Consider the following 11906-nt stretch of genomic DNA (forward strand, 5'->3'; position numbering starts at 1 on the left):
TTGTTTCTGCTGCAAGGTCTACCTCTGAAACCCTGACTCCAGGACCCTGCCTAGCACAAGTAGGGGCTCCACAAATGTCTTTCTAGTGAGTGGATGAAGGGAAGGTTGAGTAAATCATTGCACAAATAAATAGGAAAGCCTGACTGTACCTTCTTAGTCTTCTAGGACAGGGCATTCTTCTGCAGCAAGCAAAAGAGCCCTGGGTCAGGGGTTGGAAGCCCTGGCTCCAGCCCTGGCTCTGCCAGTAACTCCCTGTGGAACCTTGGGCAAGTCACTTTGGCCTGCCTGGACCCGTTTTTCCATCTGTCACCTGGGGTTGTTACCCTTGCTCTGCGTGCTTTGAGGGGTGGTGGTGAGGACCAGTCTGGGGTCCATGGGAGGTGGGATGGGGTGTGGGGTGTGCAGGGTGGCTGGGCCGCCAGGCGTGCTCTATGGGCTACATGCAGGCACAGTGGGCCTCTTGAGGAACGAGGCTGTGTCCTCTCAGCATTGAATCTCTGTGCCTGGCCTAGAGGTGCTGCTGAACAGCGTCTGTTGAACTCATGGCATGCAGAGTGGCCCACGGCACCAGGTCAAGTCCCTTCACACTTTGAAATTACTTAACAAAATATGATGTCACCTTTGGAAAATGGGTTACCAGTATGGATTGAGGGCGATTTTCTCCTTCGAGAGGTTAGGTACAGAAAAGCATCCTGTACTGGGGCCCCACCGCTGGGCTGGCCTGAGGATGCAGTTTGCAGGGACTCGGTGGAGACCCACCACACGCAGCGGCTGGTGCTGCACATGGGAAGAGGGTGAGCTGCCAGCCCTGGAACCTGCCCTTCAGCCACTGGCCATCTTTGGGGACTGTCACTTGCCTCCCCACCTCAGCTGGAGGCAGAAGTCACCAGGCCAGGTTTCTTTCTGTTGAGGGGGTGAGCGAGGGGATACCAAGGAGGCTTCAGTAATGGCAGGGGGTGGCAGGTGGGGAGAGTTGCTGTCTGACTTGGCTTGATGAAGACCCTGAGCCTGGCCTTGTTGGCTCTTCCTTTTTTTTTTTTTAGAGACAGAGTCTTGCTCTGTCACCCAGGCTGCAGTGCAGTGGCGCAGTCATGGCTCACTGACTGTAACCTCCACCTCTTGGACTCAAGCCATCCTCCTGCCTCAGCCCCCAGGCCTGAGTGGCTGGGGCTATAGGCGTGTGCCACCACACCTGCCTCTTTTTTGTTGTTCTTTTGGTAGAGACAGGGTCTTGCTCTGTTGCCTGGGTTGCTGGCTCTTCTTATTTCTCCTCTGGGGCTGTCTTCTCCTGAGCCTCAGCTGCGTCCAGGTCTTCAAGCGTGTGTGGCCTCCTTGGTGGACAGGAGGCCTGGGTTCCTGCTTAGGCTCTGTTGCCTAATCTCCATGTGACCCTGGCAGGTCATTTCACCTCTTTGACCTCAGCCTCCCTTTCTGGAAGGCAAAGGGGTTGGCACAGGCAACCGAGGTGTCCTGTGAAGCTGGAATGAATGAAAATGCAAGGTGCACATGTTTGTCATTCATTGATTTGACCAACGGTTATTACACACCTACTAAGTGCACTGTGCTAGGTGCTGGAGATGTCACACAAAGGGCAAAAGCCCCCATCGTCATGGAGTCTGTACTCTAGTGACGGAGACCTGGCGGCAGGCAGCACACACATCAGGGCTGTGGTCTGTTGGACAGCGGGGTATCTGTTGGGAGAAGGAGAGCCTCTAAGTGTCACAGGTTGCAACTATCTGAGGCTGGTATTACATGGGGAGTAAGAAGAATTTTAGCAAATTCTTCTTACTAAAGAAGGTACAGAAAGGCACGTTTTAAGAGAAAGTATGTAAAAGGTAAAGAAAGGCAGATTTTTAGAGAAAGTATGAAAATATGTTGCAAGGGTGCAGTGGGCAAATTAGCAAGAGAAGAGCTGGTTGCAAGGAGACAGAGGCTGGCTGGGGATTTTTTAGGACTGTGCTTGTGCTGTTTGCTAAAGAGGGCTTTGTGCAGTACTGATAATGCCGAGGTTGCAGTGAGCTAAGTTGCATTTTTCTATCAGCCGAGGGTCTGGTGATAGCTGGGCACTAGAAGATTGTGTCATTTGCATAGGAGGGCTGTGTTCTGGACCATGAAGAAAGGCAGACTTGGAGCTTATCTGCCTTCTCTCTTTGCTTTCTCCTGGTCCCGCCAGCCTGACCCCTTTCCCTAATTAGGACTCCACAGTTATGAGGTGCTGACAGGGCGGTATGAGGGCTTGCAGTTAGGGGTGGTTAGGCAGGGACTCCATGAGAAAGTGGCGTTGAACAGACCTGAAGGAGGAGCTGTGCTGGCATCTGGGGGAAGAATGGTTCAGACAGAGGCTGTGGCTTGCATGCAGTCCCCGAGGTAGGAGCTGTCTGTGTGTTTGAGGAGCAGAGCGAGGGAACTGGAGGGCAGGAGAGGAGGGCAGAGGTTATGGGGACAGGAGGCAGACTGTGGGGCCTTTTCTGGGATTGCTGGGACTTTGGCTTCTACTCTTGAGTGCAAAGAAAGAAATTGCAGGGTTTTGGGCAGGCACTTACTGTTTGTACAGTCATTTAGGTGCTGTGTTGAGAATAGACAGCAGGGAGCGGGAGAGGTGGCAGGGGGCCAGCCAGGGGTTGTCGCTGAGTCGAGGGTGTCTGGGACCAGGGTGGTGAGAGGCGGTCAGCCTCTGGAGGTGTTTCACAGTGGAGCCAGTGAGGTTTCCTGATTGACTGGCCATGGGGTTGAGAAGGGCGAAGTGAAGGAGGAGTCCCGGGTTCTGGCCTATGTACCTGGGAGGTTGGAGTTGCCACTGAGATGGGCAGGCTTATGGACGCAGCAGGTTTGGGGTGCGCTCAGGAGGTTCACTGGGACATGCTTTGTGGGTTTGGGCTGCCTGACCCTTATCCATGTGGAGCACTTGAGCCTCTGGCATGTCCCAGTCTGCAATCCTCAGAGTCTGTCTAGGATCTGGATTCAAGATGATATTAGAAGCCGTGAGCCAGGACAAGAGGGCCTGGGGAGGAGTGCTCACTGAGCGCCTGCCACATACCAAGTTCTCTGCAGACCCCCAGGATGGTGGGGAGAAAGCGGGGGAGATATAAACCTGGTTATTGGCTGGTGCCTGCCCCTTGGTTTATGGTTGTTTTGAGACAGCCCCTGCCTTGATGAAGCAATTAGAATCTGTTAAGATGGAATTTAGTGCAATGTTTAATTGAAAGGTTCAGCCTGAGGGCAGAGGAGGCTGAGAAGGGCAGGGCTGTCGGGCTGGAAGGCAGAAGGCTTGGAGCAGGCTTGCGCTTTGGGAGAGTGGGGGCTTGTCATAGGCCTGGAGGGAACCCGACCAGGCAGGAGGAACAGCGTGGGTGAAGGTACAGAGACAAGAGTGAGCAGGGAGTGGTGGGCTTGACTGTGGCCAAGTGGGGGAGGATGGTAGGAAGAGCTGGCGTCTTGGGGTTCATCTCCCAGCTCAGAAATCTGAGTTTGGGCAGGATGCCTAGTGTTTGAAGGGTTAACTAAGCATGTGCTAAACAAACAAACAAACAAAAAACAACCTTGCTGAGCCTCATTTGCAAAATGGGATGGTCCTGCCTCCTTCATGGGGTTGCTAGGAGAATGTGTTAGGGTCTAATCCTCAGGTCAGGATGTGACGCACTCGGCCTGCAGGTGGCACTCAGTAGACCCTGACACACGTGCTCTGCTTGTGTGGTAGCCTGGGGAGGCTCCCCAGCCCCGCCTCAGTGGGCCTCTCCCTGGTGGCCCAGCAAAGAGCAGAGCTTCATGAGAGCCCCTGCTGGCAATGCTGGGCTGCCTTGATGCCAGCCAGGCCGGAGGTTTGAGAGGCCCGAAGTACCCAGTGCCCCGGCCACCTCTCCTGGCCCTCTTCTATTTTAGGGCTCAGTCCAATGGATGAGGAAGCATTGTCCGGCCCCACCACAGCTAATGACAGCCTGGCCTGCCAGGCCGTATATAAACAGCTCCACTATTTTTATCGACAGGAGGTGGCTGACCCGTCCTCCCAGGCAGTGGTGCTAACATGGGACGGTGTTAAGGAAACCAGGGCCTTGATAGGAAGATGGGCAATTGTCTCAAATCACAGACCTGTAATCCAGCAAGATGTGCCCTCGGAATCTTCTGGGGGCAGGGGTCAGGCATCACCTGTACACAGTGGTCTGAATTTGGAGATAATTCTACCTTTGCCAGTAGAGCTCAGAAGGAGCCACTCCACCTCTTACCCCAGAGAATCTTCCTCAGACCTAATCCTTACCTGTGTCTCTTGCAACAGGCAGCCTACACCCCCATGGCTGTGGGAGAGGATGGTGCTGGTGCGGTCGTGTCCATGGCACAGAGCCAGAGCTGAGGGCGTTTCACGCCCATAGCACATTGCCTCTGAGCTCTTTAATTGAAAGCAGTTTAGAATGGCTCTTGCCCAGTGGAACTGTGGGTGATTTCCTTTTCTTCCTTCTAAGAAAATGTTTTGAAATAGGCTCCAGCTTTCGGATAGAGCTTGGGGAAGGATAGAAGCAGCCTAAGGGGTGGGGTGGAGAACGGCCAGTTGCATTGTGGCACAGACCGTCCATCTTTGCAGATAGGCAGGGTTGCGTTGTATTGGCTGCGGTTTATATTTAGGTGAAATGTTTTTTGTTGTTGTTCACTCCCTGGTCTCTAAACAAATCCTGCCCCCAGCGGCCCCATCACTTCTGCGGCAGCCATGGGCCATTCCCGCCCTCAAATCCCCAGAAGCCCTTACTGGCCTCTGTCTGCAGGGCCAGGCCTTGGCTTGGCCTCCATACCCACTCCAGGCCTGGCCTCTCACCTTCACCCCTCCCCTACTGCCATGAGCTCCTCCTCCTCTGCCCACCCTGGGAGGGGGTACCCTGGGGACTCACCTCATTCTTGGGCCCCCTTCCTGCCTTTCATGCCCTCCCCCTCTCAAGGCACCATTCTGCCTCCTCTCTGTAGACCTCACCCACCCTAGATGTCCCCTCTTCCTTGAGCCTGCAGCTGCTCTGGCTGCTTTGAACTTATTTCCATCCCCCTCCAGGCACGGAGGGCAGGGCCTGTGAGTAGTTCATTTTTGCATCCCCAGTTTGTGGCTTGGGTGATGGGCACGGTGTAGTGGCCCCTCTCTGCTGGATGTTTGAGTGGATTAGTGAGCTTTCTGTGGTGCACAGGTGCCTTCTCATCCCTCACTTTGCTGAGAAATCCTGCTTCCATAAACCTGGGGCCTGTGAGTTTAAATGGCAGAACCAGAACCTGAACCCAGCTCATGGGACTCATGTCTCCCAGGGAGTCACAGTGCTGGCTCTGGTCCCCTCGCCCCTCTTGGGCATAGCCCGCTGTCCACCTTTCACCCCTGCCCCCATCTCCAGGGCCCCAGAGCGCCTTCTGGATGGATGGGTGGGCAGGCTTTGCAAGTTACCATCCACTCTGCGACCCTGGAGGCAAAGACAGCAAAGGCCGTGGAAGTAGAAGTGGGAGGTTGGGGACCACAGGCCCTGCTCAGGCTACTCCAGCTCTGATTCTTGGGACTGTGGGCTGTGCCACGTCTGAGGCCGCAGAGCCCACCCTGGGGCTAAGGAGGAGATGCATGTAGGCTGACGTCGTGTTCCTGTGCGGAAGGGCTTCCAGCTGCAGCCCAGCTGTGAGGAGAGCAGCCCCTTCCTGCTCCCAGAGGCTGGGGCTTGCTGTGCCCTCGCACAGATGTTCCTGGTGCCCGAGGGATGACCCCTGTGCCACGTCCTCTTCTTGGAGCAGGGAGAGCTGCTGTGGGTTTGGGGGATGGGGTGAGAAGGGGGTGGGTGTGAGGCGAGATGTGGCCTTCACTTTCCAAACTCCCCTTCCATAGCGTGCAGGGGAGGGTGCTGGGTGGGTGACATGTCAGGGGAGGGTGCTGGGTGGGTGACATGTCTGTGAGGGATGGAAGGAGCAGGGTGGGCAGGGTGCCCTGTAGGAGAGCCTGGCTGTGCATGTCCTGGGCCTTATCCCCTGGCCTGTGGCCTGTCCCCTGACCCCCCACATTGTGGAGAACCTAGAAGGGACCCTCTTTAAGTTCCCTTCCTCCTGAGCACAAATCTCCCATACATCTTCTGTTAACAAGTCACTCATACTCTCAAACCCTCAATGGCTCCCCAGTACTGAAGCCATAACATGCAACCTTGGCTATAGAGAGTCACCCAGAGGGATTTCGACAATCCTGATGCCCAGGCTACACCCTGCTGAGATTCTCATTGGATTTTTCTAGGTGGGGCCCAGGCATCTGCATTTTTAAGTTCCTCGTGTTTCTCATGGACAGCAAGGTTGTGAACCGCTGACCTGGGATAAACTTTCTAGGTGACAGGTGGCTTCCATAATAGATCCAGCCCAGCTCCCCCTCTTGTCCCTCTTCATCCTCCCTCCAGCCAGGCCAGCCCCTCTCAGCCCCCACACTCCAGGCAGCAGCCTCACCTCTGTGTTTCCCCCATCTGGTCCACATTCTGTCTGCAAATCCACCAGGCCTCCACGGCCCAGTGGCACTCCCACACTCTCTGGGAAACCTCTCTTTAATTGGCTTTGCTGACCCTCTCGCCCCAGCACGTGGCCTGGTGCCATTTCCCATAAAGATGCTCAGCCTTGCTTGCTTAAAAGATCGATGCCCCACAGCCTCCCCTGCACCCACACATCCTCTCCCAACCCCGCTCCTGAGTCGCTTCTTTTGCTGCTCCTCGGCCAGGTGGCCTTTCTCTGTTACCTGTCCCCAGCCTTGGAGAGGGTGAGGGCTGGGGGATCTGAGGGCTGTATGTGTACCGCTTTCACTTTTGGAAGTCATTTAGGGACCTTTGGGCTCAGAGGCCAAGATGGGGTTTCTCCCCTTCAAGGCTGGAGGATGAACTCACCCACCCAGTAGGCCCAGTGCGGGGGCGGGTTGAGGGGAGGAGATTGATGTGCGTCCACACGGCAGAGCCTCGGGAACGTAGCCTTAATGACCCCTGCCATCGGCACGTCCCAGGCCACTGGTCAGAGCCCTCGTACCCTCGCTGAGGGAGGCCTGAGGGGCAGCAGAGAGAGGAGTGAAGCCTTTCCTCTGATCCTTGGAGGATTGGGGGTTGGCAGGAAGTGGCAGTAAGAGTCCTCCCACCCTGGGCATCGGTCCTGCCATGTGGGAGGGCCTCAGCACACCTCAAGCACCACGCAGGGTGTCTACAACGAGCTCTCCTACTGTCCCCGTTCACCCCTCAGAACAGGACAGTGCTTATGATTCCATGGCGAGGAGAGGGAGGCTCAGGGAGGCCAGGAGGCCTGCCATGCCTCTCAGGTAGGAAGTGGGCTCCTGACCCACGAACCAGGCTTGCTTCATTGCTCATCCTGTTAACTCAGGTGGAGGCAACGCCCTCAGCTCTGAGGCTGGATCACCCTGCCCTGGCACTCAGGGCAGCAGGGTGGCATGTTTGTGTGTTGGGGAGCATGGATCCCCCCACACTGACCCCACCCTGTCCTGTCCTCCAGGCGAAGGCAGCAAAAGAGGCGCAGGAAATGCGGAGGCTGCAGCTGCGGAGCCTGCAGTACTTGGAGCGCTATGTCTGCCTGATTCTCTTCAACGCGTACCTTCACCTGGAGAAGGCCGACTCCTGGCAGAGGCCCTTCAGCACCTGGATGCAGGAGGTGAGGGGAGGCTGAGGCCGAGAGGGGCCGGGGCGATGGCTCCTGCAGATGGAGCTGGGTCACAGCCACGCAGTGCCTGTACATGGCCTGCGGGGACGCTGTGACAGGCGGGAAGAGCCCCCATCCCCCTTTCTGCAGGAGGCTTCTGTTTGGCCAAGAGTTTGTCAATCTGACTTTGGGTCCTGAGCAGTTTGTCTGTGCCTGGCAGGCAGTTGATGAGTTTGATGAATGAACAAATGAATGAGGAGGAGGGAGGGGACAGAGTGGTGGGGGACAGAGCAGGGCAGCCTCTGGGGCTGGGACCCTGTCACCACAGCCACCCTTGCGTGCATGACAGCTGTGGGCCCACCTGGGCACTTCATGCCCACAATTGTGGTCAGCCCTCACCTGTGCTCTGTGAGGGCCTAGGGTGAGGTTGTGGTGGCCCTGCCCCTTTCTCCCTCCAGCCATGACCTTGGACCAGTGAGCCAACTCCTCCACAGCTGTTGGCCTTAGCACTAACATGGAGGTGATGTGGATCCTGTGGGTGCCAGCCCTGAAGGCTGCCATGGGGACTCAGGGAGACATACAGTGCCATCTGCTGGAGCCTGTACTAGGCGGGTCTAGCACGGTGTGATTGTCGCTCTCCCATTTTACAGAGGCAGAGACTGAGCACAGAGAGGGTGGGTGACTTGTTCAAGGTTGGCATTAGGGCTGATTGATTGGCTCCTGACCTAAGACACCACCCATGCTGTCCGGCCTCTTGGATCCTCTCTGTTTGGCCTCCTGGCTCTTCTTCCACTCAGTTGTTTTAGAGGCAGAGCTGCCACCTTGGCACCTCTAGGTCAGAAGAGAGGCCTCCTTCCCTCCTTGGCAAAGCGGCCTGTAATTACTCCTCTGCCAGGAAGCTGGCCCCTCTAGACCTCACCAGCAGATCCTGGCAGTTCTAATCTGGACTGGAGGCTGGAATTAGCTCCTGGGAAGTGGGTGGGTGGAGAGCAGGGGCCGGTGACCCAGCCAGAGTGGGCACAGGAAGGGTATGGGGGCTGAGGCAGGTGTGAAGTGGACTCAGGGCTATGAAGGAGTGGAGGCAGAGTGGCAGGCTTTGAGGGTGGGCCTTGGGACATCAGGTGGAGAAGCATTTGAAATGCCCCCGGTGCATGGGATGTGTGTCGAGTCAGGAGACCTGATGGGGTCACACCAAGGCCATGTCGGGGCGCCTTCTTGAGCAGGCCTGGGCTCAGCTTCCTCTGTGAGCCCCTGGGGAGGGGTGGAGGTGGAAGGGGATGAGGACACTTCCTGCTTGGGTTCTGCTTGGAGAGCGGAAGTTGGGGGAGCCTGGGGCCGAGAGGAAGCTTGATCTCCTCCCCAGCTGAATCCTCCACTGGGGGAGGTCAAGGAAGGAGGTCTGCCGGTCCAGGCAGAAGTGTGGGTTCCAGCCTCAGGGGACCTCAGTTCCTCTCTCCTGCGGATGAATGGAGGGTGGCAGTGAGGGCGGCCCCAGAGCCAGAGCGGGATGGACCCATTCCTTTGTTCTAAGTGGAGGCTGCACCCTCCCCATCCCCAGGATGGTGGAGAGAGAAGGGGACTGGTTGTGGATGGTTTGAGTCTGGCACCAGGGTCTGGGCTGCTGGGCGGCAGGGCAGAGTGTCTAGGGGTGCCTTCAGCCAGCCCACCTGGGATAGAGGCCATAGCCTTACCTGCCCCTGCATCCTCGTTCCTCCTCCAGCCCTCCTTTCAGGCCCTGCTCCTGGGTGTGCACGCGGGAGCATCGAGCTGCACAGGGCCCAGTGTGTGCCTGGCCTCCCTCGCTGCTCTCTGTGTGGAGCACTCACTGTCTGCCCAGTACTTTCTGTATGTGTAGAGTCCTCCTTGAGACAGTCCTGTGAGGTAGAGCCTTTTCCTTGCTATGAGGAAACTGACGCCCAGAGAAGTTAACAGAAGTCAAGGTGCAAACTTGTTCAGGTCACCAAGTTCACGGGCCATAGACTCATCTTTAGAACTCAGTGGCTTTAGTGGCACCCTCCCTCCCCTGAAACACCGCTCCTGCCTCTGTTCTCCTCCCAGGTGGCATCGAAGGCTGGCATCTACGAGATCCTCAATGAGCTGGGCTTCCCCGAGCTGGAGAGCGGGGAGGACCAGCCCTTCTCCAGGCTGCGCTACCGGTGGCAGGAGCAGAGCTGCAGCCTCGAGCCCTCCACCCCCGAGGACTTGCTGTAGGGCGCCTTACTCCCTGTCCCCCCACCCACAGGGCCCCACAGAGGCCTGGGGTGTAAGATGCTCTTGGCTGGGAGCGGCCCTGAGGGGTGCTGGCCTTGAAATGATTCCCCCGCTTCCTAGAGAGACTGGGCAGAGTTGGGAGCCTTTTTAGAAAGAACTTTTTATAGGACAGGGAGACAGCACAGCCATCCCTTGCAAACCACCAAGGTGTGTGGCTGACCTCCAGGGAGGAGCACTCACTGGAGTGCTCACAAGGTGCACACTGCTGTGTGCACCTTGCAGACAGGCTGGCGTTCAGCCTCCAAGGAGCTCACTCCCCCAGTTGCCAAACACTGCGGATCTCTCTGTCTTCTTCTCCCCGCTCTCAGATTGGCCTGGCAGCCCCTGGCACAGAGGAGACCCGGCCGCTGGTAGCTCCCCACTTCCTTACTCCTGCTGCTCTGCCATTGCCGCTCCGCTTCTTGCTGCCCAAGCACTGCCCTCGGGCGTCTGGCGGCCTGAGGTGGGTGGAGGGGACAGTGTTCTGGATAGATCTATTATGTGAAAGGCAGCTTCACCCAGTTTTCTGGACTCTCATGCCCCCATCTCCAACCTGGGAGACTTCAGGGAGGACAACCTACCCGGCCTGGTGGGGCTGGCAGGATGGTGGAGGTTTCTCAAGGAGCTGGAGACCTCAGGGAGCCCCTCTCACGGGGAGGAAGGAGCTTCCAGGAGGCGAACGCAGCACAGAGGAAGAGGCCTGCTCCACTTGCCTGGGAACCTGGGCAGGAGGCACAGAGGAAGCCAAGACCTGGAGCTGCAGGTCCCCCGGCACCTCTCTCTGTCCCGGCAGCCCAGGATGGCCTGGTGCCCCCACCTGCTGCAGCAGGAGCCCCAAGGAGTGCTGGCCGAGGGCGGTTGCTGGGGTGGTCCTCATGGACAGTGAGGTGTGCAAGGGTGCACTGAGGGTGGTGGGAGGGGATCACCTGGGTTCCAGGCCATCCTTGCTGAGCATCTTTGAGCCTGCCTTCTGGTGGGAGCAGAAAAGGCCAGACCCTGCTGAGTTAGAGGCCGCTGGGATCCACTCATTCCACACAGCGGGAAGGCTGCTGGGAACAGGTGGCAGAGAAGTGCCATGTTTGAGTTGAGCCTTGCAGCTCTTCCAGCTAGGGACTGGTGCTTGTTGAAACCCAGGAGCTGAACAGTGAGGAGGCTGTCCATCTTGCTTGGCTCACTGGGACCAGGAAAGCCTGTCTTTGGTTAGGCTCATGTACTTCTGCAGGAAAAGAAAAACAAACAAAAAAAAAACGATGTGTCATTGGTCATGATATTTGAAAAGGGGAGGAGGCCAAAGTTGTTCCCATTTACCCAGTATTGGAAAATATTTGACCCCCTTGGCTGAATTCTTTTGCAGAACTACTGTATGTCTGTTCACTACCTTTTCAAGTTTATTGTTTTTATTTTTGCATGAATTAAGACGTTTTAATTTCTTTGCAGACAAGGTCTAGATGCAGAGTCAGAGATGGGACTGAATGGGGAGGGATCCTTTGTGTTCTCATGGTTGGCTCTGACTTTCAGCTGTGTTGGGACCACTGGCTGATCACAGCACCTCTCTGCCTCAGTTTCCCCATCTGTAAAATGGGAGAATAATACTTGCCTACCTACCTCACAGGGGTGTTGTGAGGATTCATTTGTGATTTTTTTTTTTTTTTGTACAGAGCTTTTAAGCATTAAAAACAGCTAAATGTGAGTGCACCTAGCTGCTAATACGTCTTTAGTGTCAGACAGACGTTCTAGAACTGGTACAACAGGCTGGGGTCCCTGCCCTTTCAGAGTAAGGGTGGGCAGGCAGAGTGAGTTGAGAGCACCTGTTCTTGGCACTTCCAGCTCTAGAGCAGGCGGGTTTTTGCAGACACGAATCCCCAGTTTTGCCTCACCCTCTTACACTGGATGTCAGGCTGAGCTCCTCCTTGAAGAAAGCAACGGAACCAGCAAATTCTCACTAACATATGAAGGATTGCTGCATCTAGGGAAACGGTATAGAGCAAAGTGGAATTGGGGGCCTGTGAAGGAGCCTGGATCTCAGCCTCCACTTTCTCCCC

The 11906-nt window shown here is 56.4% G+C and overlaps 1 protein-coding gene across 4 annotated transcripts in view; it reads left to right on the top strand.

The window, feature by feature from the left end:
- Nucleotides 1-11519, top strand: part of PALD1 (phosphatase domain containing paladin 1) — a 108440-nt gene extending 96921 nt beyond the window's left edge. For all 4 annotated transcript variants that reach the window (XM_055274585.2, XM_055274586.2, XM_055274587.2 and 1 more), the window contains 2 exons: nt 7471-7626; nt 9673-11519. In XM_055274585.2, coding sequence (XP_055130560.1) covers nt 7471-7626; nt 9673-9825 — 309 coding nt within the window. In that variant the 3' untranslated portion in view covers nt 9826-11519. The remainder of the gene's footprint in view (nt 1-7470; nt 7627-9672) is intronic.
- Nucleotides 11520-11906: the final 387 nt, after the last annotated feature.

Source organism: Symphalangus syndactylus, chromosome 4, assembly GCF_028878055.3.
Source record: "Symphalangus syndactylus isolate Jambi chromosome 4, NHGRI_mSymSyn1-v2.1_pri, whole genome shotgun sequence".
NCBI classification, from domain to species: Eukaryota; Metazoa; Chordata; class Mammalia; order Primates; family Hylobatidae; genus Symphalangus; species Symphalangus syndactylus.